Genomic DNA, 25,964 nt, shown 5'->3' with positions numbered 1-25,964 from the left:
TCTATCCTGTGACCAAAAATTACAGCAACAAGAGAGAAAAGCGGTATGATAACAGAGAGGCCACCATAAAACCCAGCCCCAGACAGATACAAAATCGAGTTGCCCACTGCCGTGGCGCATTTGGTGAATACGCTCGTATGGTTCTTCGACGCCTTCCTCTAGCGGACACTGTCCGTGGCACAAATACACCTCTCGAATGCGTCAAGCACATGCTGCATACGGGTATGCCACCAAAAACCAAATACGTGGAAAGCCAACAAACGGACTGCTGGTATTCGAGCTCCAAAACTTCTCGATGTTTGAGGATGCTGCTGCCAACAAAAAACTGGCGAGATCGTTTTTGCTTCTTCCGTTCCCCTCTCAAAACAACGGGCCAGAAACATATTACCTGTTTCGGATACCACACAAAACGATAGGAGACTTGCAGGCGATGACTGCCGGTCGTTGGCATCAACAACTGAGGAGAGGTTCCTCATCAGTAAGACCCCGTCTGCAATTGTTTGCGATTGCCTTACTGTCTGAGACGAGTTCGTTGCTTTGTGAGCCATCCGCAAAGGTCCCTAGCGGACACATTTTTCCGCTCCGAGCACGCGGCATGAGCAATTGATAGCTTCGCTAAGAGACGAGACGGGCTCTCGGGCGTGGATGCACATCGTCCTGTGCGAACGCGGCATAATGGGGGACGGGGTTACGGTAGATGCCACTCTAGTAACTGAATGTCACACGGAACCACAGAGGATCTGCTTGTTGCGTTCGTTATGAAGTCTTACCAACTATATCCCGACACAGAGAAGTTCGATAACGTAGAACACTGCCCAATCATTTGCAGCACATGACTCGACAGGAGCGGCCTTCGCGCGTGGGCGTTGACAGTCACTGACGACGTGTAAGTTGTCTTGAGCCTGTGAACTGTGGCCAACTGAATCCGCAGGAACGCGTGGGAACTGCTGCTTCTTCGTTTACTGTTTTGCTACGCTTCAGTTGAGTTTCAAATGTGACTGGGGCCATCTCAGCGTGGACCAGGAGCCCAGGTATACCCGCCGGCACAGTGTGTCCTCACGTTCGGCGCACGAAATAAAACCACCGCTTCAGGATCGCTAAGCCGCAACGAAGATTCATGTCAGATGCTCACCCAGAGAAATAAGAGTACCATCAACACGCTGGAGGAACTGTCGTTGCATGGCGTGAAGTGTTGCGAGGGCAAAGCAAATATGTCTCCAGCTATCTCAGATATGGCAGATTACTATCTGCCAGTACCGGCCATGGGGGCAGTGGAGTTCGATGGCGACAAAGCAGAAAGCGATGCGAATGAGTCTCGACTTCAAGTTCTGCGGGCACGAATAAGCCTCTGCGTATCCTCTGAGATGTAGAGCAACCTCTAAGGCGGCCACGATGCTCGGCACGCAGGTTAGTGACATCACACTGAGCGAGATTCGCACGCACATTATGGAACTCTTCAGCGCCAGCGGGGAACCCAACGTTGCAATACCAAGAAAAAGTCAAGCAAGGCGGTTCAAAGACTGTCGCTGCCCCCCCACATCAGACGGTTTGCACCGGGCTCTTTCCAGCCCTCTCAAACGTCTTGAGAGATGTCACGAGGTTTACATGCCTGAAGAATATGAATCCAAGTAAGAAGAATGAATGGGTTCGCTGAGGAATGGTTGTAGCTCATGTCTGCAACAACCGGAGCGCATAGCCCTCAGGTCTGAACACCCACACCGAGGGCAGCACGGCGCATTGCAGCTGCTGCTCAGCAAACTCCCAGGAGAAGAAAATTCCACATATCACACCGCTATTGAAGGAAGCTTGTTGTTTCCCCCGTTCTGTGAATTACGAAACTCACAGCTGTCTCGAGGATGGTCGTTTGACTAATCACGTGGAATTCATCCGCCAGGCGGTAACGGTCTCTATGACAATTGGATTTTTACGGGTTGACTCACTGGTACGATTATGTCCGCTGAAATGCCACCGTGGTTCTCCCCGCTTCAGTTCACCTACTTCTTGGGGCACAAATCCCTGCCTAGATGCAGCAAGCTGCACGGCTTTTGCCAACAACAACAACGGCTTTACACTTGCAAGAGACCTCCCAGGCGGACGCAGTGCGTGACGGACACATGCAGGGAACCAGTTTGAACAGGCATTACAGTGAATGTACTGCGTTCCACACGCTTCCTGCCGACGCAGCGAGTGTCGAAGAATATGCGCTCCCCAAGTTTTTCCAGCATCTCGTAGTGCCCGTGCTATCCGTGTGACCACATGAAGCTGATATCAATGTTGGCGAATGCCATTGCGGCATACTACGCTCCTGTACGTAAATTGCTCGGCTAATGAACAGAAAAGACCCCTCGAGTCAGTACAAAGTAAGCCGTAGACCGCCAACTGGAGGTACTGTGCCGTCGGTAGTCGTGTACCGCGGCGGGTCGGTTTGCTACTGCCGGTGACAGCCTCGCGTGGCGTGTATCAACATTGATGGCGTAAATTCAAGGTGAAGCTTCACTTCGTAGCCATCTTCAAGACACTTCTGGCATCTACAACATTGACGTGGTCTCAAGAGTTGGGAGCTAGCCGCTTGATACACGACGCGAACGTACTGCACATCTGCGTGTCTCTTGAACCTGCAGCGGGCATGCAGCGAGCCCTCTAGCTAGTCAAAATCCCTTTTTGGGTCTCACGTACGTTGGCTACCATCAACCCTCCTACGTTGCAATCCTTTTATTTCCGCCCTTTCGTTGATGATCCGGAAAAAAAAAAGAGCAGCTTACACACAACTGCTTCTCCTACTCCTCTCCTTTTCTGTCGAAGAGAAGGGCGGCTGCGGTTCCACCGAGGGCGGAGACTTCCGTACCGAGCATGCGACGTCTTGTGTGTAAATGAGACGCTTGTTTTAAGTTTTCTCTCTGCTTTCTTATCTCCCTCTTCTTTTCCCAATATAGTTTCCACCGAGCGCACCCGCCTGCTTGCTGAAGTGTTTTCAGGAGTTCCGTATATTGTCACAGCGTCTGGCTGGAGATGCATGTGCAGGGTGTCTTCACCCGGTGACAGCGCTCGACCCGCTCTCTTTGCCGTCAACACACATCCTCTCGCAGGGTTAGTCGAAACATCCGTTCTGAAGACTCAAGCGTCAATTCCTTTTGTTTTCTTTGCCCTCGACGCGTACGATTCACCGGTGGAGTGACTCCACGGCACACATGCACTTCCGCTTGAGTTCGCAGTGGTACACCGCGCACCGGACCTTCCTGTTACCCGCGAGTCAGCGCCCCGCCTCCTTTTGTTACGGCCGTTCTATAGGACACTGGCGGCTGGCGAGACGCACGGTTTGCTGCAGAAGGCTAGGCCGCCGTCTACATGTGAGAAAACGTTCGACAGCGTCCGGAAGTCACTCTCCCTGTCCCGACCTGCGCTGTCTGCCTAGCTCCTCCGAAGTCTCTAGACACTATGTCAAGCTTCCGCTGTTTGAGTCGTCTTCGATACGCGTAAGCAGGCTGGCCAGACTTCCTGGCAGTCGCTGGCGAGGGCCCCTCTGCGCGGCTCGTTCGGCGCGTGGGCGACCATGGCGGGTGGCGTAGGGCCGTCGCCTGCGGCGGCGGCGGCGACACTTCGTTCTTCGTCTTCTCCCGATCACCACCTGTGGATGTCGTCGCTGATTTGGCCAGACATCCCCCTTCAAGCTTCGATTTCGTGCGTCGCTGTGAACCCGCGAGGCTCGTTTCTCGCGACCGGGACACACAGCGGGCACATTTACGTCTGGTACCTCTCCGCGCTCCACCGCGCGCTCGCGCGCCCAGACACTCGCCTCTGCCCCCTCCCGAAGGAGGCGCTCTCCCTCGCCTCGTCGTCGGAGTCGCACTGGGTTTCGAGAAACTCTCTCGGGGCGGGACAAGGACCGTCTTCCTCACCCATCGCCAAAGCGGCAGGGGCCGACGACGCCATTCCAGCGGAAGAGGGGAGCGACTCAGCGCCGGGGGACGCGGGCGCGGCCGAAGCCGACAGCGGGTTGCCTCCGTGCGGAGCTCTCCCTCGGGGAGGGGTGTCTCGAAGTGACCCTGGCTTTCCTCCAGCTTGGTGTCCTCCGCCTCTTTCGTTCCCCGCTGCCACATCCTCTTCTGCGGCTTCGGGGGGGGCGGGCCCCAACAGCTTCGAGGCGCCGGTGCCGCTCGTCCCCCACTTAATTTTGATTTCTGAGTGGGGCGGCGCTGCGGCTTTGATTGAGTGTGTGTTTGCAGTGGCGTCTGCTCCGCTGCTGCAGGCGTGCAGCGAAGAGGTTCTGGTGTCTCTACACGCGGACAGCAAGCTGCGAGTCTGGTCGCTCCTCGACGGCCGCTGCCTGTCGGTCACAAAGCAGTTTCCGTATCCGCTGCTCTCCGTCCGCGTGCTGTCAGACCGGCGGTACGTTGTCCTCACGGGCCAGACGGGCGCGTTTGTTTTTGACCTGTGGACTCGATGCCGCGTCTGTCACCTGTCGCTGTCTCTGCCGCTCTCCGCTGCGCCGTCGACGGCCTTCCATCGCCGCCACGATGAAGCCTCTCTGCACCCGTCGCCTGTCTCCTCGCCGGCCCAGGGGCCCTTCGGAGACACGGGGCGCGCGCGGTCGGACGAAGGGACGGGTCCGCTGCCGCGCTGGAGGAAGCCCGAGCGTGATCCGCGCGGCACGCACGCAGGCGACGCGTGGCCGCTTCTCCGCCTCTTCGCGACCGCCACCAACGCGCCTCCTGACTGCAGTGAGGAGGGCTTGCGCCGACTCAAGGCGCTGTTCCCTAACTTAGCGCCGCATTCGAGAGCGCCTCTCTCGTCTCTGCTCGCCGAAACAGGAGAGCGAGCGAGGAGTACACCTAGAGACGGGCGCGACCTGCAGCAGCGGCTTGCCGCGGACAGCCCGGCGAAACGCTTCCCCGCCTCAGAAGGACATGCACACACGAGGCCGCCATCACTGCTGAACAGCCCTTCTGCCTCCGCCTCGTCTTCCTCGTTTTCTGCTTCTTCGCCTTTCGCTTTCCTTACTCAGCAGTCGCAGCAAATCGCCGCCGGCGAGGTGGCTCGCGGCGACTCCTTTGGCTTTTTGTCTTCTCCGCAACCGTCGCGGGGGGTCGACGACGACATTTCCTCCCTTCCGCTCTTTCCGCGCCTCGACACCGCACCCCGGGGGGCACTCGCCACGCCGCCTTCGCGGCCGTCGTCGCATCTGCCGCCACCGCCGCTCTACGAATCTCCCTCGTTTTCGTTTTCGGATGTCCCTGTCGCGCATGACGGCGCGCAGCTGCCTCCCTTCCTCGAGCAGCCTGTGGCAGTTGGGGGCCTCACGCCCGAGGGCCGGCTAGCCGTGTGGGACTTGCGCGGGGTCTTGGCTAGCTGGGAGCAGCAGCAGCTCGACGGGCTCGGGGGCCAGGCGCTGTTTCAGGGCAAGCGCGAGAGAGCTGTGTTTGGAGCGTTGCTTGCAGAGGGGTCGGGCGCGACAGCCGATGGCCGCTCTCCCGCGGACTCGCACGCCGCTGGCACGGAGCAGGCCGGGGGCCTGCGCGTGGCGTCGGCCTTCGCCGGGGGCGTCGGCGGCAGACTGGGGGGCGCGGGAGACGCGGGGGGCGCCGTAGGCCTCCTCGCGCATTTGGGCTCGTCGTCTTCGTCCGCCGGGAAGAGAGGCGAAGAAGAGGCTCTGCGCGGACCGAAGGGCAAGAGACGCGGCGGAGGCAAAGCTGCGGGCGCAGGAGGGAGGACAGCCACCGAAGGCGCCGCCGCAGTGCTGCAGCCCATGCGCACCATGTTTGAGGGCATGTTTGGCGATGCAGCAGAGGACGAATCGGATGACGACGACGATGAAGATCCTGAGATCCACAAACGCCTCAAGGGCGTGGAACCCGTGTTTGTCTCCCACGCCTGCTGCGCGGTAAGGTCGAGGGCACATGCATATACATTTGATGTACATCAAGATATATATATTTATATATATGGAGTGGTAGATGCGGCCTCTCTGGCGGTGCGTGAATAGGCCTGAGATCTGAGCAGGATAACTGGGTAGCTGCTAGCCGCATAGTCTGACTTCAAAGGGGTGTCGAGTTTGCATAGACGCGCAAGTCTTTTTCGTCTGGCGATGCTTCAGCCTCGCGTTGCCTCTGAATGCGCTATTTTTCCGCAGCCCGTGGCGCTCCCTGAAGTCGGCGGCACCGGCGCGTCGACGCTGTTGTGTATCACAGCCTCCTACTTGATTGCGATCAGCTGCGAGCGCCTCGTGGTCTGGCGGCGCGTGTGGCGAGGCGGAGACGCGCGTCCATCTGCGCCTCCCTCCGTCCTCTACGACCCCTTCCTCGACATCCCTGCCGCCGCGCCGGCCTCACCAGCGGCCCGCAGCTGCCTCAGCAGCGACGGAGACAAAGGCGACGACGAGGAGACAGGGGGCGACCGCCGGGCGGGGACGTGGGGGGAGGCAGGGGGGCTCGGCGACGCCTTTGCGCATCTGCCGAGTGCGCAGCGCCCGCGCGCGCTCTCTGGCCTCTCGGGAGAAGACGAGACACACCTCCTGCGTGCGCCTTCCTCCTTGGCAGATGTCCGTCTCGCGACGACCGGCGAGCCGCCACGCGTCGTGCCGGGGTGGTGCGGCGCGCATCTGCTCGCCTACTCGTCCAGCATGGAGCGTTTCTGCCGAGACCTCGACGCTCTGCATGCACAGCAGCTGCTGCGCAGCCTCTGCTCCAAGCCCTCAGGGGAGCGCGGGCGCGACGCCGTCCGCCTCGGGGAAACAGAAGGCGCACGCCTGCACGCAGAGGATCCACGAGGGCCCCAGTCGCACACGCCCCTCGATCTCTCTGCGTGTGTGCCGCGGCGGTTCGACAGAGTGGAGGCGGTGCTTATCGCCTGGTTGACTGACGGGGTCGTTAAAGCGTTTCCGCTTCCGCTGCTCGAGGCCGCGCCGCGTGGCGAGCTCGCCGCGCTCACGCCAGGCGCCCCCTGCGATGGAAGCCACGAAGAAAGATCAGAGAGGCTGTGGAAGGCGGACGCGCGCGCCGGTGCAGTTGCGTGGACGGCGTCAGATCTCGCTCTCGCTCGAGAGGGCCTTCTGGTTGGGCGCCTGTCGGATGATCTCCTTGGGGGCGAGGACACGCCGTCGCCCGTGTTCCTGCCACTTGCCTCGTGCTCGCCGTCTGTCTCTCTCTTCTCTTCCTTTCCTTCGGCGCGAGAGTCTGCGGCGGCAGGCGCGCCGAAGACGCAGGCCACTCTCGGGTGGCGGGCTGAGGAGCGCGCCGAGGGGGAGGAAGAAGAGAGCCACGCAGGACGCCAAGGAGAAGGCCGTGAGAGAGAGTTGGCCGTTAGGATCTCGAGGAGGACCTCCGCAGGGCTTTTGTCGATTGGTGTCTCTTTAGAGGCTTCCGACCGCGTCTCCGTGGCCTCGTGGACCCTCGAGGAGACGGGCCGTCCGTCGGCCTGCTGGCTGGGGGTCCAAGGCTCGTTCCACGGCTCCTCTGCGGAGCGAAGTCAGACTTCGAACTCCCTCATTCCTGATGCGCATTTAGCTGAGGCCTTCCTGCCTCCGGGCTCCGTTTTCGCTCACGACAACGAAACAGCGGAGACGCAAGACCTGTCGGCGGTCGCCTCGCGTTCCCCCTCCTCGGTGGCAGCTTCTTCCACAAGGCTTCAGCGGCCGTCTGTTTCACGTCAGGCCTTTCCTCCTGCATGTGCTGGGTCACGTTCACCTGTCGCATGGATTGGGGCCTCGCGTCGTCTCCGCGCCTCCGTCTGGGCCTCCCTCAGTCTGAGCGACTTGTGGCGCCTGCCGTCGACGCTTCGGGCGAGCCTGCATCGCACACTCTTCCCGCCGATTCCGCTCGTGCTCAGTTCGCCTGACGCGAGCCGCAAGTCTTCGCTCTGCTTCTTGTCGGGAGGCGCTCCATTCGCCGACGGGCCCCGCGTAGAGAAGGCAGAAAACGGTGCAAGCGGCATGGCGCTGCGGAGCCAGTTCTGGCGTCTCCTCTCGCTGCTTGAGCGGAATGATGGACACGCGGCCTGCGAGGACGCGTATCTTCCTCTCAAGCAGACCGCAGCGATGCTCGCATCGATGCGACGGGCGCGCGAGGCTCCCCTTCCCTCTGGCAAAGCCGAGGCGCGTCTCGCTCGCCCGTCGCCCCGCGGCGCTGACGCGAAGAGGCACACCGCAGATCGCCACATTTTGTCGTGGTGCCTCGTGGAGTCGCAGGGCCGCGTGTTTCTGATCTGCAGCTCATCCGACGGCGCCGCGCTTGGCCTCTGCCTAAACCACGTTGCTGGACGGCTGCGGCTCCGTCGGCACCACTCGCACTCCAAGCCTTTGGGCCGTTCGCCGCAGGCAGACGGCGAGGTCGCCGGCGCGCATGCATCCTGCAGGCGTCAGCGGCGGAGTGAAGATCGCATGGAGTGCGGACTCGGCGGCGAAGCGTGCGAAGAAGGTGAAGAAGAAGAGGACGAAGAAGAGGAAGCTCTATACTTGAGTGGGCAACCCGAGACTCTTCCATGGCCCGCAGCGCGTCACGACCTGCCCAGCTTGGTTCACCTGCCGACGCCGGCGACGCACCCGGCGCTAGTGGCCGAGGTGGAGGCTCAGGGCAGGCGAAGAAGAGCCTCGGCGCAACGGGGCTGCGCCGCGAGGAGATGCCCGCGGGGCGGGGGGGGGGCGAGGGGAGGAGCCGCGGGCGGCGGAGGCTCGGAGATCGGCGCGTCTAGGGGATCCGTCTCCAGGCCGCATCGCGAGTATTCGGGGTGGCTAGCGGCGGGCGGCGGCGGTTTGAGCACGACCTGCCCTCCGACCTCTGAGGAGCTCGAGGAAACGCTTTCTGAGTTCGCGTCTTCCGCCGACTCTGCTTCGATGTCTTCGCAGAGAGTTTCCTCCTCGTCCTCTGAAGAATTTTCGCCCGCATCAGACGACGACTGGGAGGCGTGGTCGGTGGCGTCGAGCCCGTCTTCTCCGTCCTGTTCGTCTCCGCCCTCAGACGACGAGGCCCGCGATAGGCGTCTGTCGACGTCTTCGCTGTCGCGCGTTCCTTCGGGTCTTGTCTCTTCCTCCTCGCGCAGCGTCGCTTCTCGGCGCGTCCACAGAGCTCCCTCGGCCGCCGCACTGCCTTCTTCTGCGCCTCTGTACGCGTGCGCCCACGACCAGGTGAAAACGCAGATTACACACTTTTGCTCGCTGAGCTCCGTGCTGCTTGCGGGCGGAACGAGCCGCGGTGACATTCTGTTTTGGCGGCTGCCCTCGTTCTCCGTGTGCGGATTTCTTCCCCACGCTCTGCCGGCGCCGGTCTCCGCGATGCTGCGCGTGCTCGCCGTGTGCGGCGGACAGGGCGAGACGCAGTTCGACTCGAACTGTTTTCTGGCCGCGGATGCGAGCGGTCAACTGACCCTCATCGACGCAGCCAAGTGCTGCGGGTGCACGGACACCTCCAGTGCCAATCCGCCAGACGCCCGCCAGCTCCCCGCGGAGGCTGCCCACGGCGCGGCTTCCGACCGAAACCGCGCAGGAGAAGTGGAGGTTCCTGCGTCGCGCGTCTCCAGCAGAGCGAGCGACGAGCGGGCGATACACACCACACTTGGCGGAAAAGAGCAGGCGTCCGCCGCTGCACATCTGGCGTCAGCGGGGGTCGCGGGGGGGGGGGGCAGCGGAGGAGCTGCGGGCGAAGGCGGCAGACGCGAAGAGGGTGAAAGCGGGTCTCTGAGCCGGCGAGAAGGATCTCGTCCGGGGCAGGCCGCGCACGACCAGCGGAGACAGGAAGACCGACAGGTTTCGCGAACGCTGTTGACTCCTGCCGCGGCCACGAAGGGCCTTGTGGAGAGCCCGCTGTACGTCCACTACCGCGCGTCGACGTGGAGTGTGCGTACACCTGCGCTTCTGCAGGCTGTGCCTCGTCCGTGCAACTGGTCGGGAGTGTTTCCGCTGGAGCGACTGGAGGGCGCGCCGCTATGTTTCTTTTCGGGGTTTCGCGCACCGGGCGAGCCCGGCGTCGCGTGCCCCGGGGGCGAGAGCGGCTTGGCGCACGCCTCCTCGCCCGTCGCGCCGCACGCGATTCGTAAGGTCGCCGTCGACCTCCTCTCAGACACGATCTGCTGCATCACGGCCTCGGCGCAGTTCTTTCTCTGGAAGATTCAAACGGGCCGGCTGCTCAAGTACGGCCCGCTCTCCAGAATCCCCGGCGTCTTCGCGCCCGACGCGCCCAACCCAGACTCCGGCTGCGCACGCACGTTCCTGCAGAATCCGCACCTCCACTCCTCCTCGCCGCACCTCGAGATGACTGTCTGGGGGTTCGCACTGGGCCACCTGCAGCTCGCCTCCTCCTCGTGCTGCCGCTGCTGCCACTTCTCCACGTCCGTCCCGCCAGCCTTGGCTGCGTCTTCGCGCCCGCAGTGCCGCACGCAGCGCCGCGCGGCGCGCCGCCCGAGAGAGGGCGACGGCGCCGAGAGTCGCGGTGGAGACCCGGCTCATTCGGTGCTGTCGTGGCCTGAAGGCTCCACCTCGGCGCCCCGCGCGCCGGCGACGGCCTCGCAGCCCTCGCTCGCTGTCTCGACTTCGGCGTCGCGGGCAGACCCTGTGAAGACCCGCGACCGCGGGCCTTCGCAAGGGCGGCGGTCGCGCGGCCTTCAGGCTCCGCTGGACGCTTCGCGCCTCTGCCAGCTGAAGAGCTCCGTCGACGCCCACCGCACGCTTCCCAGCGCCGCGGTGCTCCTCTTGCCTCTCGCGCAGTTCCTGCAGGCCTGCCAGCCGCCGCGACCGCTCGTGGCTTCTTCGTCGGCGCTGGCAGACGGCTCAGGCGGCGGCAGGCCCGCAGGAGGCGCCGGGGGGGCTGCGGGCGCGGCCGGGTCGAGGGGGGAGGGCGCGGAGCAGCAGCGGCCGCCGCTCGCGGCGCATGCGCTAGCCCTTTGCTCGGCGTTCCTGCCGTTTGGTGTCGACGCCGCAGTGGACTTTGGGCTCCAGGAGCTCTTTTCCTTCCTCGCGCCCTCGCCACTGCCGCTCGTGCCCGGGGTGATTGGCGCCGACCTCGCCATCTCCTTCTCGCTTCCGCTGCTTCTCATCCACGGCCTCCTCCACGACTTCTACCTCCGGCAGGCGGCGCGCGCAGCTGAGCTCCGAAAAAGTGTCTCTCTCCCCCCGCAGGCCGCTCTCAGCCTCCCGTTCGACGAGACGCCGCCCAGCTGCCACCAGCCGTCGCTGCGCCACAGCATCCGGCTCCACGCGCAGGCGGCGCGCCGAGCCGACAACCCCCCTCCCGCGGCCTGTTCGCACGTCCCCGAAAGGCAGTCCTCGACGTCTCTCGCCTCGGCGCCTTTATCCCCTTCGTCGCCGTCTGCCTCATCGATTGGCGTCGCTTCTGCATGCGAGGTCTTCGCCTTCTTCGCGGCCGCGCTCGCGGAGCGCGACGCGGCCTGGGGCCTCCGCGGGGCAGCGGAGGAGGCGCGGCGGCCGGCGTTCGCCGATGCGGTCTCACCGTTCGTCGCACTCCACAGACAACTGGAGCGGCGCAAGCATTTGCGGAAGGCGGGCTGCAGCAGCCTGACGAGCCCCTCGTCGCTCGCTCTGCAGCAGCGCCTGGCGCGCACGCACAGGCTCCCCGGTCTCTGTCGCGCCTCAGCGGGCCTGAAGGCCCTCGTGGCCACTGGGCCCTCTGCGGCCGTGGTGTCGCCCGCCTTCGCGCCAGCGTCCGCGCTGCCGGTGACGGCCGACGCGGGTCTCCTCCTCGGCAGGCAGGTGCCGCCTCTCCAGGGCGAGGCGTCAGCGCGTCTGAGTTCGCGCGCCAGCGTGGACGCCGGCGCGCGCGAGTCGAGCGCCGAGAGCGCGAGACGCGGAGAGCGAGGGGAGTCTTTGCGGCCTGCCTCCCTCGAAGGCGTCGCGCCCTCGCCCGCGCACGTGGCGTTGCGTCTGGGCCTGCCTCCCCCCCCGCTGTGTGAGGCGCTCAGTCTCTCGGGTCTGCCGGCGCTGGCAAGCGGCAGCGCAGCTACTCTGCGCGCCTCGTCCGCTTCGCCCTTTTTCTTCTCCTCGTCCTCCAGCCTCTCGCTTGCGTGCGCGTTCCTGGGCTCGGCTTCGACGGGCGGGCGCGGGGGCGGCCGCGGGGGCGGGCTGCTGTCGCGCGTGTCGCTGGTCAGTCGGCGCCAGGGGGCCTACGTGTTTGGTATGTTCCTTGCCTCGGCGCCCTCCGCGTTTCTCTCTGCCTGCAGCCGCTCGCCGGACGACGCGGCTCGCGCGTACGCGGGCGCGAAGGCTCGCCTGCACGCTGCGCTCGACGAGACGCTGGGGGGCGGGGCCTTGACTCTCAGCAGTCGCCAGCAGCAGATGCATATTCAGTACCAGCAGCAGGTGTTGTACCGGCAGCTCGACTTCCTCCAGACCCAGCAGAAGGCCTTCGAGGCGAAGGCGGTGCGCCGCGAAGACACGCCAGCGGACGAGGCGAGCCAGGCCGCGAGTCAGGCGATGGTGCCGGGGGCACAGGCTCGCGAAGACCGAGCGACGGCGGGCCCCACGAGAGAAGGAAACGACGCCGCGGTTGGCGCCGCCCAACGCAGTGCGGGCGACGAGTCGGTTGACAAACCCGAGAAGCCAACGTTGTTAGCCGCCTTCGTCGCTCAGCAGGTGCGCCAACTCCAGGCTCAGCAGGAGGCGACGCGGCAGCAGCTTGTGAGGCTCCAGCAGCAGCTAGTCGCTTTGGCAGACGGCGAGCACTGGGGCGAAGACGGGAAGGCGGACGGCGGGCGGCGGCTCATCCGCGGGCGCGAGAGACTTCTCCATCTCTCGCTCGTCGTCGCGACCGCCCCGTGGCCTTCGCCCAGAGAGGCTCTGCGCCCTTCCCGCACCGCCGCGCAAGAGGAGGAAGCCGCTAGCGGCAGAGGAGGCAGGCCGGGGGCCGAAGGCGGAGAGGAGGCCGCCTCGCTGCCTTCTCCTCAAATCCAAGGAGGCGGTTGCGGCCATGAAGCGCCGAAGAGCGAACAGGCGGCGCCCTCTGTGCCGTCGACTTCCTCTTCGCTTTCTTCCACATTTTCCTCTCTCTCGTCACCGCCTCGCTTGCTGTCGCCGCTGGCCTCGCTGCCCGCGGGCGCCGCGGCGCCTTCAGACCCGCAGTTCTTCCGCTGCCTGCTCGCGCTTCGCCGCGAGGAGCGAGGGCTGTGGCTGCGGCCGGGGTCTGTCGCGGCGCGCTCGCTGTTTTCGATCCCCTCTGCCGGCGGCGGAAGGGGCCGAATCGGGGAGCTCCACGCGCAGCAGCGTCCAGCTGCGTCGCTCGGAGGCCTTGGAGCCCCAGGCGGCGGGCGGGTCGCGTCCCTGGCGATGGGCGCGTGGCCTTCGCCGCGGTTTTCCACGTACAAGGACACCGTACTGACGTCGCCTCCCTGTGCCGACTTGCTGCGTCTCTCTTCGGCGTCTCTGGCGTCGCCGCACCTCTCCGCCACCACGTCGCTCTCCTTCCTCTGTCTCCTCTCAGCCGCCTTCCTCCCCTCGCTCACGCCGCCGCCACCTTCCGCGGGCACCCGCGCCGCTCTCGTTCAGGCCTTTGCCGACACGTTCAGCCTCGCCTTCTTCCCCGCGCGCGCGCCGACGCCCACGCCTGGCTCGCCCTGCGACGATCAGCTCCTGTGCGGGCCGTCGCCGGCCTGCAGATGGCGCGGCGGAGGCGGCGACGCAACCGACGCCATCTCCGCACTCGACCTCGCGTATTCAGATGCGAGGCATGTGTCGCGCCTCAGTGAAGATGAGCACGACGCGCACGCGAGAGGCGCTGCTGCGCCTCTCTCACTCTCACGAGACGTCTCTGATGCGCTCCAGACTCGCGCGCATAGGAGAAGTGGAGCGACAGAGGAAGGCGCGGAAGGCGCGCCCCTCGAGGATGTCGCGGGCGACAGGCGGCAGTTTGGGCCTTGGGAGCTCCTCGTCGCCCCTCCGGCTGCGCCTGTCGCGTCGTTCCCGTCGTTGTGGCTTCTGACGCAATGCTTCCTGCAAAACTGCCCGGCCTCCGCGGCGCTCCACGCGTCTCACCGCTCTGCCGGACCCGCCGCCGCGGTGTACGTACACCTCGGCGCGTGCCACCTGCTTCGGCGCGCGATCTGCGCGATGGACGAGAAGCGGATTCTTCCCTTCGTCGACGTCGCGCTGCAAATCCTCGGTGGCCACTGCGCGAGTCTGCAGAACGCCCGACGCGGAGAAGACGCGGCGCAACGCCCGCTCGCCGGAGGCGCAGACGGCATCGTCGCTGCGCTGCCCGCCACTCTGGCCGAGGAGCTCGACTGCGTAAGTGCAACGCAAGCTGTGAACAGTGTCCTGTGTCTGCATGCGGGGCGCCTACGCCGGTTTTTGCAAATAGGCGCACCTCCGTGTGTGATGCCCCCCCACCCTCTTGTCTGGGCTGCCTTACCCCGCGACGCCTCGCCAGAGTTGCACGGTGAAAGTGCCATCTTTTCTTTGTTTGCGGTGTCTCAGGCGGCCACAGCGGAAGCAGCTCTCGTGCTTCTCGCGTTGATCATCTACGAGCGACCTGGTCTAAGCAGAAGTACGCGAAGAAGGAAAACGCGGCGCATTTGCGAGCCCGCAGGCGCACCTCGGATCCCGGCCTTTCGACGTTTCGACGCAGCTGCAGCGCAGCGTGTTTTTCTCTACTTTTTCTTGCGTTCTTCATATTCCCACGGGTTTCGTCTGGCGCGGCAGGCGCTCAGCGTGTCTGGCGCGTGTGTGCGTTCGCGCAGCCTTTGCTCGCGCGCGGACGCGTGGTTCCCCGTGGAGAGTGACGCTGTGTCTGCGCTGGCGCCCCTTCCTCCTGTCTAGGCAGGTGCATACGGACCGAGTGCAGCTCCCCAGGGACAACGTGTGCGTCTCTTCTGTTTCTCCTCGCAGTTGCCGGCCTCAACATCGGGGCGATTGTCGGGCACCACCTGGCGTGGGCGTTCCTGGGCGCGCTGTTGCCGCTCGCGGCTTCGGGGCCGTCTGCCTCCGCGGGCGGTCTTGTCTGTCACTCCGCCGCCTCGGAGCTCGCCTTCTCGACTGCCGTTCAGCCCGCCGCCCCCCTCCCCGCGGGAGCCTCGGCCGCCGCGGCGCGCGGTGGAGCGCCTGCGCGGGTGGAGTTGCTCATGGAGATCTTCGCCCTCGGCCTCAACATCCTCTGGGGCGGCGCGTGCCTCTTCAGCAGAAGTAAGTGACGGCAGAGCCGCTGTGAAACCCTCTACTGCCCCGAAGTGACTATCGCACACAAGCCCTCAGCTAGGGAGAGAAGACACGCGCGAGCCCAAAACCATAACTTCGTCACCTCAGTACACGGGGAGCCTCCCGGATCCTCTCTCTCGCTTCCTTCTCGCAGACAAAGATGCCCTCGTTTCGCGCCCGTAGCACCGTATTGCAGACGTCGGTTGGAGCGACGACTCAGGCTCATTCCTCCGCTGCGGAAAAAGCAGCGGCAAACGTTCAGGGTGCGCCTTGTTTTCTGTGGAGCGATTGAGAGAAAGCTTGGTCTCGCTGCATCGTGCCAATCTCCGTTTTCCATTTTTTCAGAAATCGCGAACCTCCTGGATGCCTACACACCGCGGGGCTTCACAGAGAAGCTGGGAGGTACAAATTCAGCGGGCGTCTTCGAAGCGCTTCTGCCGGTAAGTCTCTCTTCTTGTGTTCGCCTGTCTAAGTCCCTCTCCAGCGTTCTTTCTCAACCTATCCAGTCGATTCAGAAGCAGAGAGGCCGGCTGTCAGCTTAACTGAGGCACTGCGACTAGAGCAGGGAGACACTCGAGTTGTCTCTGACGCGCAAGGCTGCGGGAGATCTTGTTTGTTGTGCAGGACGAGGTGCTTCTCTGCCAGCTGATGGCGGCGATGTTCGCGCTGACGCTGCGGCCGCAGTGGAGCGCCTGCAGCTCTCTCATCCTCACGCGTCTCGCCCGCGCGAACTTTGCTCTCTTCATCAAAGTCCTGGGCAGGGCGGCGAAGTAAGACTGACGTTTCAGAAGCGCAATATATACACGTACATATATATCTATATATCGATGGATAGAGATAGACGCGTAGATATTAGATAGATATAAATAGGCCGACAAAGATAGATATAAATAGTTATAGGCACATCTAGATATAAGTATATTTATATATATAAATATTCGTTTGTGTAGCTCATTATCAGTCTGGAGTTTCCGCGAGAACTGCTTGGCGGGTGCTTGTGCGCCGTGTACCTTCGCGCAGGCGAGCAGTGAATTCTCTCTCGCAGGTTGACTCTGTGTTCTCTGCATTTTCTATCAACGCATGTGTTGGTGCGACCTCGCGCAGAGGCTTCTTCCGTCTGCAGCCGGAGGCTGGCCTCCGAAGACGTTTCAAGGCAGCCCAAACATCCCGCTGCATACACGTGTCAGGGTTCAGCGAGCTGTGTCAGAGCGGAGAGGAAAGTCAAGAGAAAGGCGCCGAAACGCTCCTGACTCGGGACCTGCGCCAGGGGTGGACGCGTCGCTGTTGTTTTTTTCTGTCTCAACAGAACGGTCGACTTCGGCTCCGAGTACACCGCGGCGGCGCTCCTCACACTCGTTCAGTTTGCAGCGCGGTGAGTCTTTCCTCTCTCTCTCCCTTTCTCTACAGTCCTGCATGCAAAGCGAAGACGGCCGCCTGTCTCTATTCTTTAAGTTTTCAACAGTTTAAAGCACGCGGGCTCGAGTGCGACCCTCAGTTCGCGAGCCTGTTTGCGTCGCCCCGGTGGCGGTGCGGGGAAAGGCTTGCGTTAAGAGTTCAGTTCGATGGGCGCATCGCCGCAAAGTTGCGTAGGGACTCGGCTTCGGCGAAGGCGCGCAGGCGCGCGGGGGTCGCTTGGCCTCAGCAAGAGTGAATTTTCTCTGCACATGCAACGCTCTTCATGGGCGCAGCGCCTGAACAGGTCTTACGCCTCAGCAGAGGGGCTGAGAGGCACTACGCGTTTCACGGAAAAGCGAGTCTCGATCCCGCGCGGCCCTTTGCGAGGCGCCTGCGTGGCTGTGTGTTTCCGCGCAGGGGTGCCAAACGGATTCAAGTATACGCGTCGTTCCAGGCTGGTGGATTCACAAGCCATGCACTGGGCATGCGTAACGAATCCACTTCTAGTTACACGTATATCTGTCAATGAACATGAATATATATATATATATATATATATTCGTGTGTGTGTGTGTAATTCTGCGTTCATGGTATCGCTGGACGGATCACAAGATATTCCTGCCCGGTCTAGGGTAGGAAACATGAGAAGGTTGTTTTTGATCTGTATTCCGGTGTTTTGGTTCGCTTCATTTTTCCGCAGAATTCCCGAGCTGTCGCTGGAGCATCTGCCGGACATCGTCGAGGCAGTCGTCCGCTGCCTCGACCCTGCGGAGCCTCACCTGCGGTACGTCTTTGAGGCCTGCGCAGTGCTGCTTCTACTTTCGTTCAGCGTTGCAGCACGAAAGCGTTTCCAACGAGGGACTTGCAAGCTCTCTGTTTCGCCGCCGCACCGGCACCACACTGTCTGATTGTTTTTGAAGAAGAGACTCGTTCTTCACGTCACGTTGCTGGCATTGACAGACGACGGATACAGTTAGTGAGATAGGTATAGATAGATAAATGGATGCAGTTGGTGATATAGATATAGGTAGCGAGATGGATATAGTTAGTGAGATAGATATACATAGAGGGATGGACACAGATAGAGAGATAGAGGTGATGATAGACCGGTGCTGGACAAACGCCTGCCCGCGCTGTTTTGCGAAAATGCGTTCACGCGTTTGTTTTTCTGTTTTTTCTAGGCGGCGGGCGCTGAATGCGGCGACAGCGGCGCTCTTCCACCTCGTGCGTTGCTTCCCGCTGGCGACGTTTCATCAGCAGACACAGCGCTTCGCTGTTGGCTGCTCCGATGGGCTCATCATTCTGTATGACTTGCGGACTGCGACCAAGTGGAAGGTGCTGGAAGGCCACACAGGTAAACTCAAAAACAACGGAATACTTCGACGTAGAGCTCTGCAAGAAGAAGGCGAGTATCGGAAGACGAAACGTGTGCGGAAGAGAAAATCTCGACGCTGACGGAGAAGACGCGAAACGCGCGCGCCATTGCGCTGCGTGCGAAACACGTCGCCTCTGGGATGTATGCAGAGGGTCGGCGCGGCCCGGGGGGGCGGGTTACGGGTTCGTCACGATTCGTTTTCATCTTTTCGTGTTTTTCGTGATTTGGCATGCAGGCGCAATCAGCTGCCTGTCCTTCTCCGACGACGGGTCGCTGCTCGGCTCGTACTCGATCGCCGACTGCTCCATGCGCCTCTGGCAGGTAACTCGCAGGAACGCACGGGCAGCCAGACAAAGAGATTCACTCGTCAAGTCATCCTGTCGGCACATGCTCGCGCACTTTTTCTGTCGAGCCCGTCTGTGCGGGTTCCAACGCCCTGCACTGTGCCTCCACCCGCCGAGTCACGGATGCGTACACATACTCTTATATATATATATGTATATATATTCATGCGTGCGAGTATGGGGACACCTGAGTACATTGGGGGGCGGATACCTCCATGTGCGGTTCTCTCCTCTGGCTGCTCTTCTGCGTGCATCCGTCGCATTTGGTCGACGAGTATGGTGGCTGTGCACGCCTTTTTGCGTACCGCTTAACTGCGCATGTTTCCATCTGTCTGCCAGCGTTCACTCCACAAACGCCTGCCGTGGATTCGCCGCAGGTCTCCAGCTGCTAGAATTCCTCAGATCAGATGAACATAAGTATAGATAGGGGCTTTACTTTTCATGCGTACGCGCTCGCCTGTTTTCTGGGTAGCGGGCTCCGTCTCAGGTTTTTCTCTTTCAGGTTGTGGGCCCGTCGAGCCGCTCTCTGTCGCTCTGTTTTGTTTTCTCTGGCGGTGTCGCACATTCGTGGTTCGTACCTGAGAGGGAACTTTCGTCGGGTGTGATCTCTGGCGTCGCCTGTGCGCAGAGTTCGTCGTCGGGGTTCTTCGGTGGCATTCTAGGCGTGTCCGCCAAGTCGCAGAAGATTGTTCAGCTGCCGCCCTGCCCCAAGAATATCTTCTGGCAGTCCATTCCATACGTAAGCAAATGTGTACATACACGCTGAAAAGTCGACGCGCGAGTGCCGGTGTGAGGTGACCGTCTGGTTCCTTTTCCCATATATGCGTCTGTAAATTTATATATTTTTTATGGCAATAGAGATACATAAAGGTGCGCAGACGGATACATGTGTCGAGAGCAGAAGCTTGTAGATCGGTAGCTTAGCCGGCAGAGTTCGTGTCGGGACGCGCCGGCCGTGCTTCTTGTGAGCTCTTTATGCCAGTCCCGTGTCTTTTTATTTTTGCGGTCCTGTGTCGTGTCTGTCCGCGTGTCACGCGGCGGCGCCAGAGGCCGCGTGCTGGCAGGAAGCTCTCGAGGTATGTGCTTTGCCTTTTTCTTTTCGCAGCAACTCGAGACTGTGCGCATGGTCAACAAGTCCAAGAGTGAGTGGATGATTCGGCGAGAGGACGGCAAAGGCTACATGGTGTTGGTGTCGTAGCGGGCATGGTGACTGACTCACGTCTTCTTGTGAAGTCGAATGTGTTGCCTTGGCTTCGGGAGAAAATCGCGAAAACGCCTGCGAGCATCGCTCGGAATGATTCTTAAATCAACGTGTTGCGACTTAGCGCCCGTCTGCATAGATTTTTGTTCTGCGATGCATGCGTAATCCTCGATGGTATCCTGAAACGGAGATTTGCTGTCATTGGAGTAGCCTTTTCCAGCACTGTGTGAGGCGCATTCTTTTGTGTCCGCCCGTTTAGCACGGGTGAGCAAAGGAGGTAAAGAAGCATGCGGCGCTTGGCAAGACGGTTGAGATGTGTGTGTGTTTGTCTCATATATAGATGTATAGGTGTAGGTGTGTATACGCATGCGATTTATGCGTGCATGCATGCGTATGTGTCTAGATACCAGAATATCGATATTTGATATTGGTGTGCACACAGAACGAGAGTCTAGTTCTGAAGGGACATTCTTGCACTTCTTCCGAATAGAACATCAACCGTATGGTTTGATTGCGGAAACGCAATCGGAGTGTATCGTGCGGGTGTGCATGACGAAATCAATTCTGAGAGCATTTTTTTGCCGCACTCGCGGCTGATGACATCACAGCTATGTCATCTCGGAGCACCCGCGACTGACAGGCACGTTAAAACATGGGTTTCTGGTGCTCTCTTAGGGGTCGCGGCTGTCTAGGGAAGCCCAAGCGAAACCAATGTACGACACGCATCGCAGCAAATCTCGCTGTCAAATAGCCACTCGCCCAGCTGATCAATTCGGTCAGGATAACTGAAAACGCAAAATGCGCTCTTGCTGCCGCAAAAATTCCCGCACAAGTAGTACCAGAGAGTTGTTACAGAGTTGAGGATGTATCGCCCAAAATGCTGAAGACGGCCGATCCACGTGGACAGCAACATAGTGCCAAACAAGCAAGAATGGGTCGCGGAAGACGGAGCCTTGAAAAACAGTTGTTGATGCCTGAAGCTTCGTGTTGCGCAGCGCCTCTCCTCAGTCTGTGTGAGTAGGCAGGAGGGGGCTGAGTCACAGTTATCCTCTGCACTAGCTTTTTCGTAGTTGGCAATCTTCGGCGGTTCCGGCCTGTACCTCACAGAATCAAAGGCGTAGCTGCGCGAAAATCTAAATGACTTGAGGCCGTGCCAAGTGGCTCATTTTTCGCACACGTCATGCAAGCCAGATTCGGCAGTGCAAGCGGTTGAATCATTACTCCAAGAGGCCAAAATGGCACATAAGCGGTACAGCGGCGCCACGTGCTGCTAGATGGATGCGGAGGAAGGTGTCGCCTACGGTGCGATCCACCGTGCAGCACTCACACTCACTGAAACCCCACTGAGTCCTCTGGGAATCGTCAACGCTGAGGTTTCACTTGAGACATAGATTTACTGCTACCTCAGGTGGCGCGGCCTCGGTTACGCGTCTGTGTTTCATCCGTAGTGCCGTCTGTACTTGCGAGGATGATTGACCACTACAACGCTCCCTTACGGTTTTGATGGCGATATTTAACGACCTCCGGCGGGCAGCGGCACCACGGCTCGTAAATGCTCCACTTTGGCAGGTCGGGATTCTCTTCTCCTAAACTTCTCGAAAGCGTTATGGCTCGTAGTGTTACTTCGCTGTGCACTCAACTACCGCGTCAACTATTCAACAGAAAGACGCACGATTTAGCGGTTGTGGTATGCACAGGTAGGGGGATGGACGTAACCTTCCCTGTTTTCAGGCGAATGCCTTGGGTTCGGTCAGCTATCGACCGTGCGGAACCCGTCGTCTGCCACCGTAGCAAGTTTACGGTAGTCTGCGACTCTGTTGTCGACCGTAATGGACGTGCAACGGACCCGGCCGGGCAGCGGCACTCGAGCGAGGGACCTCGAAGAACCAGCAGGCCACGAGAACCAAACAAAAAAGCATGTGTCGCACACGATAGGGATTATGATTCCGAACCACTGAAAATCTGTGTCACCTCGCTTTTTCTTCCAACCTCTTCCCTGAGTGGGAAACGACTGGTACATGCGCGCGTTATCCTCGGCTGCGTAGCTTGCTGGCGGTCCCGTTTTTTTTCCGGAAGTGCCTTGAATATCAACAGAAAGGCACGTTCATCCTTCGGAGCCGGGATTTTTGCCTCGCTTCATCCAGACCCAAAGCGATTCTCGCACCCGTTTTTCTATCGCCCTTCTGTTCCCATTCTGTGGCATGAGGTTAGCTCGCCGGAAAAGCGACGGCCATGCAAGCTACTCCAGGGAACGGCCGCCTATAACCAACAGCCGTATTTCCAATGTATATTTGTATTGCGGCTGATATATCTACACGTTCAAAGAGTAGTTGCACCCCTATACGTCTCAGTAATAGTGCTTTGTCTCGGGATGGGTTACAGAGACATAATGTAAGCAATCAAACGTAAATGAATGCAACATGCATGCACATGTACCAACATGACTGAATCTCGTCCTCTCGTCTAGCCTTTTTACTCGCATCTCGACCGACATGACTGAATCTCGTCCTCTCTTCTAGCCCTTTCACTCGCATCTCGAAAAGGCACTCCCACTGTGCCTCCTTTGCCAAATACAACAGGGTTGGCCGTTTCCCTCTGCATTCGGTAGGGGGCCACTGCTCCCTGTGTATTTCACCTGGAGAGAGGGGGGGCACCGGAACAGCGAATATATAGAATATATATTTTTTCCCCGGCTTTCCGACCTTTTTATTCTCTTGACGGAATCGAGAGGCCGCGGGGCCTCGACAGTAGTATGGAGGAACCGTTCTTCCTGTGAATTCTCATATCTGGCGCTATGGGTTGCGACGCCGCGTGGAGCTTTGTTTTCGTTGCCATGGGTGAGAAAGTGGTGCAGGCGCGCTAGTTCGCTGAAGTAAGTGGAGCTCCATCCAAGGGCGTGCTTTCTCGTGCGCACGTCATCGTTTTCACCTTCAGTGGTAGTGGCCGCTGTGTCGTCTTGTTATCGCGTAGAACGACTATGCAGGCAAATTGCACGGAAGTAATTTTGCCGTCCCTATCCCTGCCACTCGCGTATGTGAAGTGTAGTCTACGCTGTATTCTTCATACACTGCTCTTTTGCCGTCAAAAGGGCAGAGGGCTTTGTTCTGTAGACGCAGACGAGTCGCAGCAGAGTGAGGGTTGGGGTGTATGGATGTCGCCAGATGTTTGCACGCCGCAGTTGGTCACCGCAGAGCCACTTAGCGTCGCGTTTTTTAAATGCGGGGACATCGCGGCCGAGCGCGAGGTCGAAACAAAAATCGTCGCGTTTACGAGTAAGTGTATGGAAAAGGTGGGCATGAATAACGGCATGGTTAGCGGCAATAGTCAAACTGCACAGATGGGGGAAGGCTTACATACACACGTAGAGGCAGGGGTTTTCTATAAGTATGCAGTATTTCATTTTGGTAAGGTTACCTCCACAGTGAGGTCCACAGGTGTCGCACTTTGCTACGGAGCCTTGCTGGATTTCAGAGCGTCCCACACCTCCAACACCCGCCTTCTTTTCATCACTTTCGGGTCACACTGTTCCCCTGTTGCTCTCAGAGATGCTCGAGAGAGGGCCACGCAGCTCAGCACAGCTCTCCCTCTCATTCTATCATATTCGGTCGCGCGAGAAGGTGTTGGGGTTTTTCCAGCCTCCCGACGAGAAAATTTTCTTCGAGCGGTGGGTTCTCTCGGTTCGTCTCGTTAACCAGGAGGGTGGCGCTGTCCCTATACATCTGCCGCAAGCCCGAAGACTGGCGGCTAACACAGCTTCCTCACCGGCACCGTCATTTGGCGACAGTCGGCATTCTATTCTCCCACCTCCGCCGGCACACGTGGAGCAAGAACCGATTTCGACGCGCTGGCCCGCACGGCCAGCAGTAACTCGCTCTGATGTTGTTTTTGGGGTAGACGCTCACTACGGATTGCAGACTGGCCTCTCGACGAGAGACAGCTTGCCTGCACTTTGGGGGTCCTCTTCTGTCAACCAACAGTCGCAAGGAAACCAAGTTGTGCGGCGCCCGCCGGCGGCTCCTTCGCGTTCGACAGAGCCGCCGTCGCTACGGTCGACGCATCCTAAAGCAGCTGCAGGTGGTTCAGGAGGAGGCAGTGCCTCTCCTTCGCCTTCGAAGTCAGACACCGCTACGCAGGGGTCAGCATCCCCTCCGGAAGACGCCGACCAGGGGAGGCATCGGGCTTGTGGTTCGACTGTTCGCGGGGACCGGATGGTGGAGGATGAAGGCGCCTCGGCAATTGTGGCAAGGGGGGACCGCATCCGTGAGCTGTCTCGCGTAGAAACGAAAGAATTCGAGAGACGTATATCTCCGTTGTCTCTCCACTCTCTATTTGATAGGTTCTCTTCTGTCCAGGGCCTCGTGACTTTTGTCTCGTCCTCGAGCGGTACACTCGGAGACGTGCACTTCGGGCCGTGTCCTGCATACGACAGAAACGCAGAGAGTGTCAGTGTGTTTTTGAGTGAAACAAGCTCGGTCAGCAACGGATACCGGGAACGCATGAAGGCGCAAGCGGCGCTGGGAGGAGTCGCTTCTCGCGGTTCCGACGTCTTTCCGCAGACGCAACCGCAACCCGAGCGATTCGGTGAAAGTGACCAAGTAGCCTCACAAGAGTCCTCACATACACAGGAGCAAGGGCGCGACGACCGTGCACACAGAGACAGTGAGCCAGAAATTTCTGAAATCAGGCGGAGGAACCCTGCGGGTGAAACACCTAGGTCGCAACCGAGCCTGTCTACCTTGTTTCAACGAAAAGGCGCAGAAATCTCGAGCGGAAGAGCCAGTGAGCACGGTTTCCATCCGTCGAGACAAGTTTACGGGACGACCTCGGATCTCTCTGGGATGCGCGAACGCTGCGGGGATGCAGGTCCTAGCGAGGCCGAGCTGGGCCGTGCTGCACAGGAAAGTGACACAACAGAGGAAAAACCAGGGAAAATTCGAGACTCGTCTTCATCGGCCTCCTCGTGGCTGTTGCAAGAGGAGCGTGCTGCGCAACGCCGCGTTGAGAGAGCTGTGCGCGAAGCCATGCTGAAAATCGTTCGAGTCACCACAGAAAAGCAGTGGCATCTCCCGCCGCCTTCACACGCAAACGACCTGAACGAAAGCCTCATGTACAGGTGAGGGAGGTCTCACTTTTTTTCAGGCAACCCGTGAGCATGTAGCACACACACCTGGTATGTATGCGTGTCGGTTGAAGCATCGTAGCCCAGATATCTTGTCCGAAACCGAATAGTGGAAGAAGCAGAGATATATGCATCCGTGCGGAAGATGCGGTATGCGGAATCAGCCGAAGACCGGTCCTACTGTCATCGTTTTCCTTCACTTTCTGTCGGGAGTAACGGAGACTTGATGATATCGATGTAAGAGGGCTGCATGGCTTTCCACTCCGATTTATCCTGGTGAAGTGTTTTGGCGTTTTTGCTGCAGATTTGAGATCAACTTTAGCGGGCCCCCGGTAGTTCCTGCGGATCACGGATGGAGCCTGCACTTCCCTGCGGCACTGCGAACTGCCTACAGCCGCCATATGCCTTACCTCACGTGACCGAAGGAGACGCGCATGCATCCGAAACGTGTGCGGATGTATACGTACATCTGAAAAACACTGAGGTCGTGCGCCGAGGCGCGTAAGAGGGATGGATGGTCTTGCAGTTCTTCTGCGTTTAGATACTGAAAATAGTTGTCTATCCGCCTGTCGACGATGTGGTCGCCGACCAGGGCATCTTCATTCACGTTGTGTCGAGGTGTGTAGAACTGCGGCAATAGTTATTCAACTCTTGCTTAGATGCCTGGTTTAGCTTGTATTTCTTGCGTCCAACACGGCATTTTCCTGCGCTCGCCGGAATGCCGTGGGCCCGCTCGCCACCCCCCCCCCGTTTTTTCTCAATCCGGCTTACGACGTGGTGGCAACTGATCACACTGCGAAACCGAATCTCGTGACGCTGCATTCCACCGGGATTTGCTTCAGTGAGAACGCAGAGTAGACTTTTTTTCCGTCTGATTTGGGAGAGCAGTGGGCCGGCCGCGAACTGTTCTTCCTTCGCATGCAGCGAGTGTATGTCAGCATGGGAGCTCCATCGCGAATGTCCCCGCTCCCACGTTTATGTATGTCGGTTCACGTACACGGATGCAAGCACGGGTGGGCCAATCATACGGAAGCGGCCACGAAACACTGACGAGAGGGGCGTCGTTGTTTCGTCGAGGCGCGTCGATCGGGTGTGTGTGTGTGTGTGTGTTACGTGCATTCCTATCCCCGTAAGGATTGTGTGCGTATGCATATGACGTCCTCGAATTACAGTGATGGTTTTGTCGAATGAAAATACCATTAGAGGCAGCATCTGAACGACTTCGAGGGGTCCGCTGGCTGAAGTGATTTGCGTTGGCAGCAAAGATATCGCATAATCGCGTGTCTTGCCTAAACAAGAACTCCACAGGCTCTGCGTTGTGAGCCGCGCATACACCAGCGGCCCGCTTTGCGCATTGCGCGGTGTTGCCTAGTGAAAAGGAGTCCACCGTGGGTTCCATTTGAAGC

At 60.1% G+C, this 25,964-nt stretch overlaps 2 protein-coding genes across 2 annotated transcripts; both read left to right on the top strand.

Moving 5' to 3' along the window:
• Nucleotides 1-3,550: 3,550 nt before the first annotated feature.
• On the top strand, nucleotides 3,551-19,436 carry BESB_007540 (uncharacterized protein; the record flags this gene model as incomplete). Its single annotated transcript, XM_029359508.1, has 12 exons — nucleotides 3,551-5,878; nucleotides 6,128-14,218; nucleotides 14,408-14,477; nucleotides 14,819-15,112; nucleotides 15,470-15,564; nucleotides 15,749-15,894; nucleotides 16,431-16,496; nucleotides 17,220-17,303; nucleotides 17,701-17,873; nucleotides 18,130-18,215; nucleotides 18,867-18,977; nucleotides 19,344-19,436. 12 exons carry the CDS (start codon nucleotides 3,551-3,553, stop codon nucleotides 19,434-19,436), a joined length of 11,637 nt encoding a protein of 3,878 aa, XP_029222421.1.
• A 3,548-nt stretch (nucleotides 19,437-22,984) lies between these two features.
• On the top strand, nucleotides 22,985-24,977 carry BESB_007530 (uncharacterized protein; the record flags this gene model as incomplete). Its single annotated transcript, XM_029359507.1, has 2 exons — nucleotides 22,985-24,552; nucleotides 24,863-24,977. 2 exons carry the CDS (start codon nucleotides 22,985-22,987, stop codon nucleotides 24,975-24,977), a joined length of 1,683 nt encoding a protein of 560 aa, XP_029222420.1.
• Nucleotides 24,978-25,964: the final 987 nt, after the last annotated feature.

This window comes from Besnoitia besnoiti, chromosome I (genome assembly GCF_002563875.1).
Source record: "Besnoitia besnoiti strain Bb-Ger1 chromosome I, whole genome shotgun sequence".
Classification (NCBI taxonomy): domain Eukaryota; phylum Apicomplexa; class Conoidasida; order Eucoccidiorida; family Sarcocystidae; genus Besnoitia; species Besnoitia besnoiti.
The sequence above is the reverse complement of the archived record's forward strand: the minus strand, read 5'-3'. Positions and strand labels throughout refer to the sequence as shown.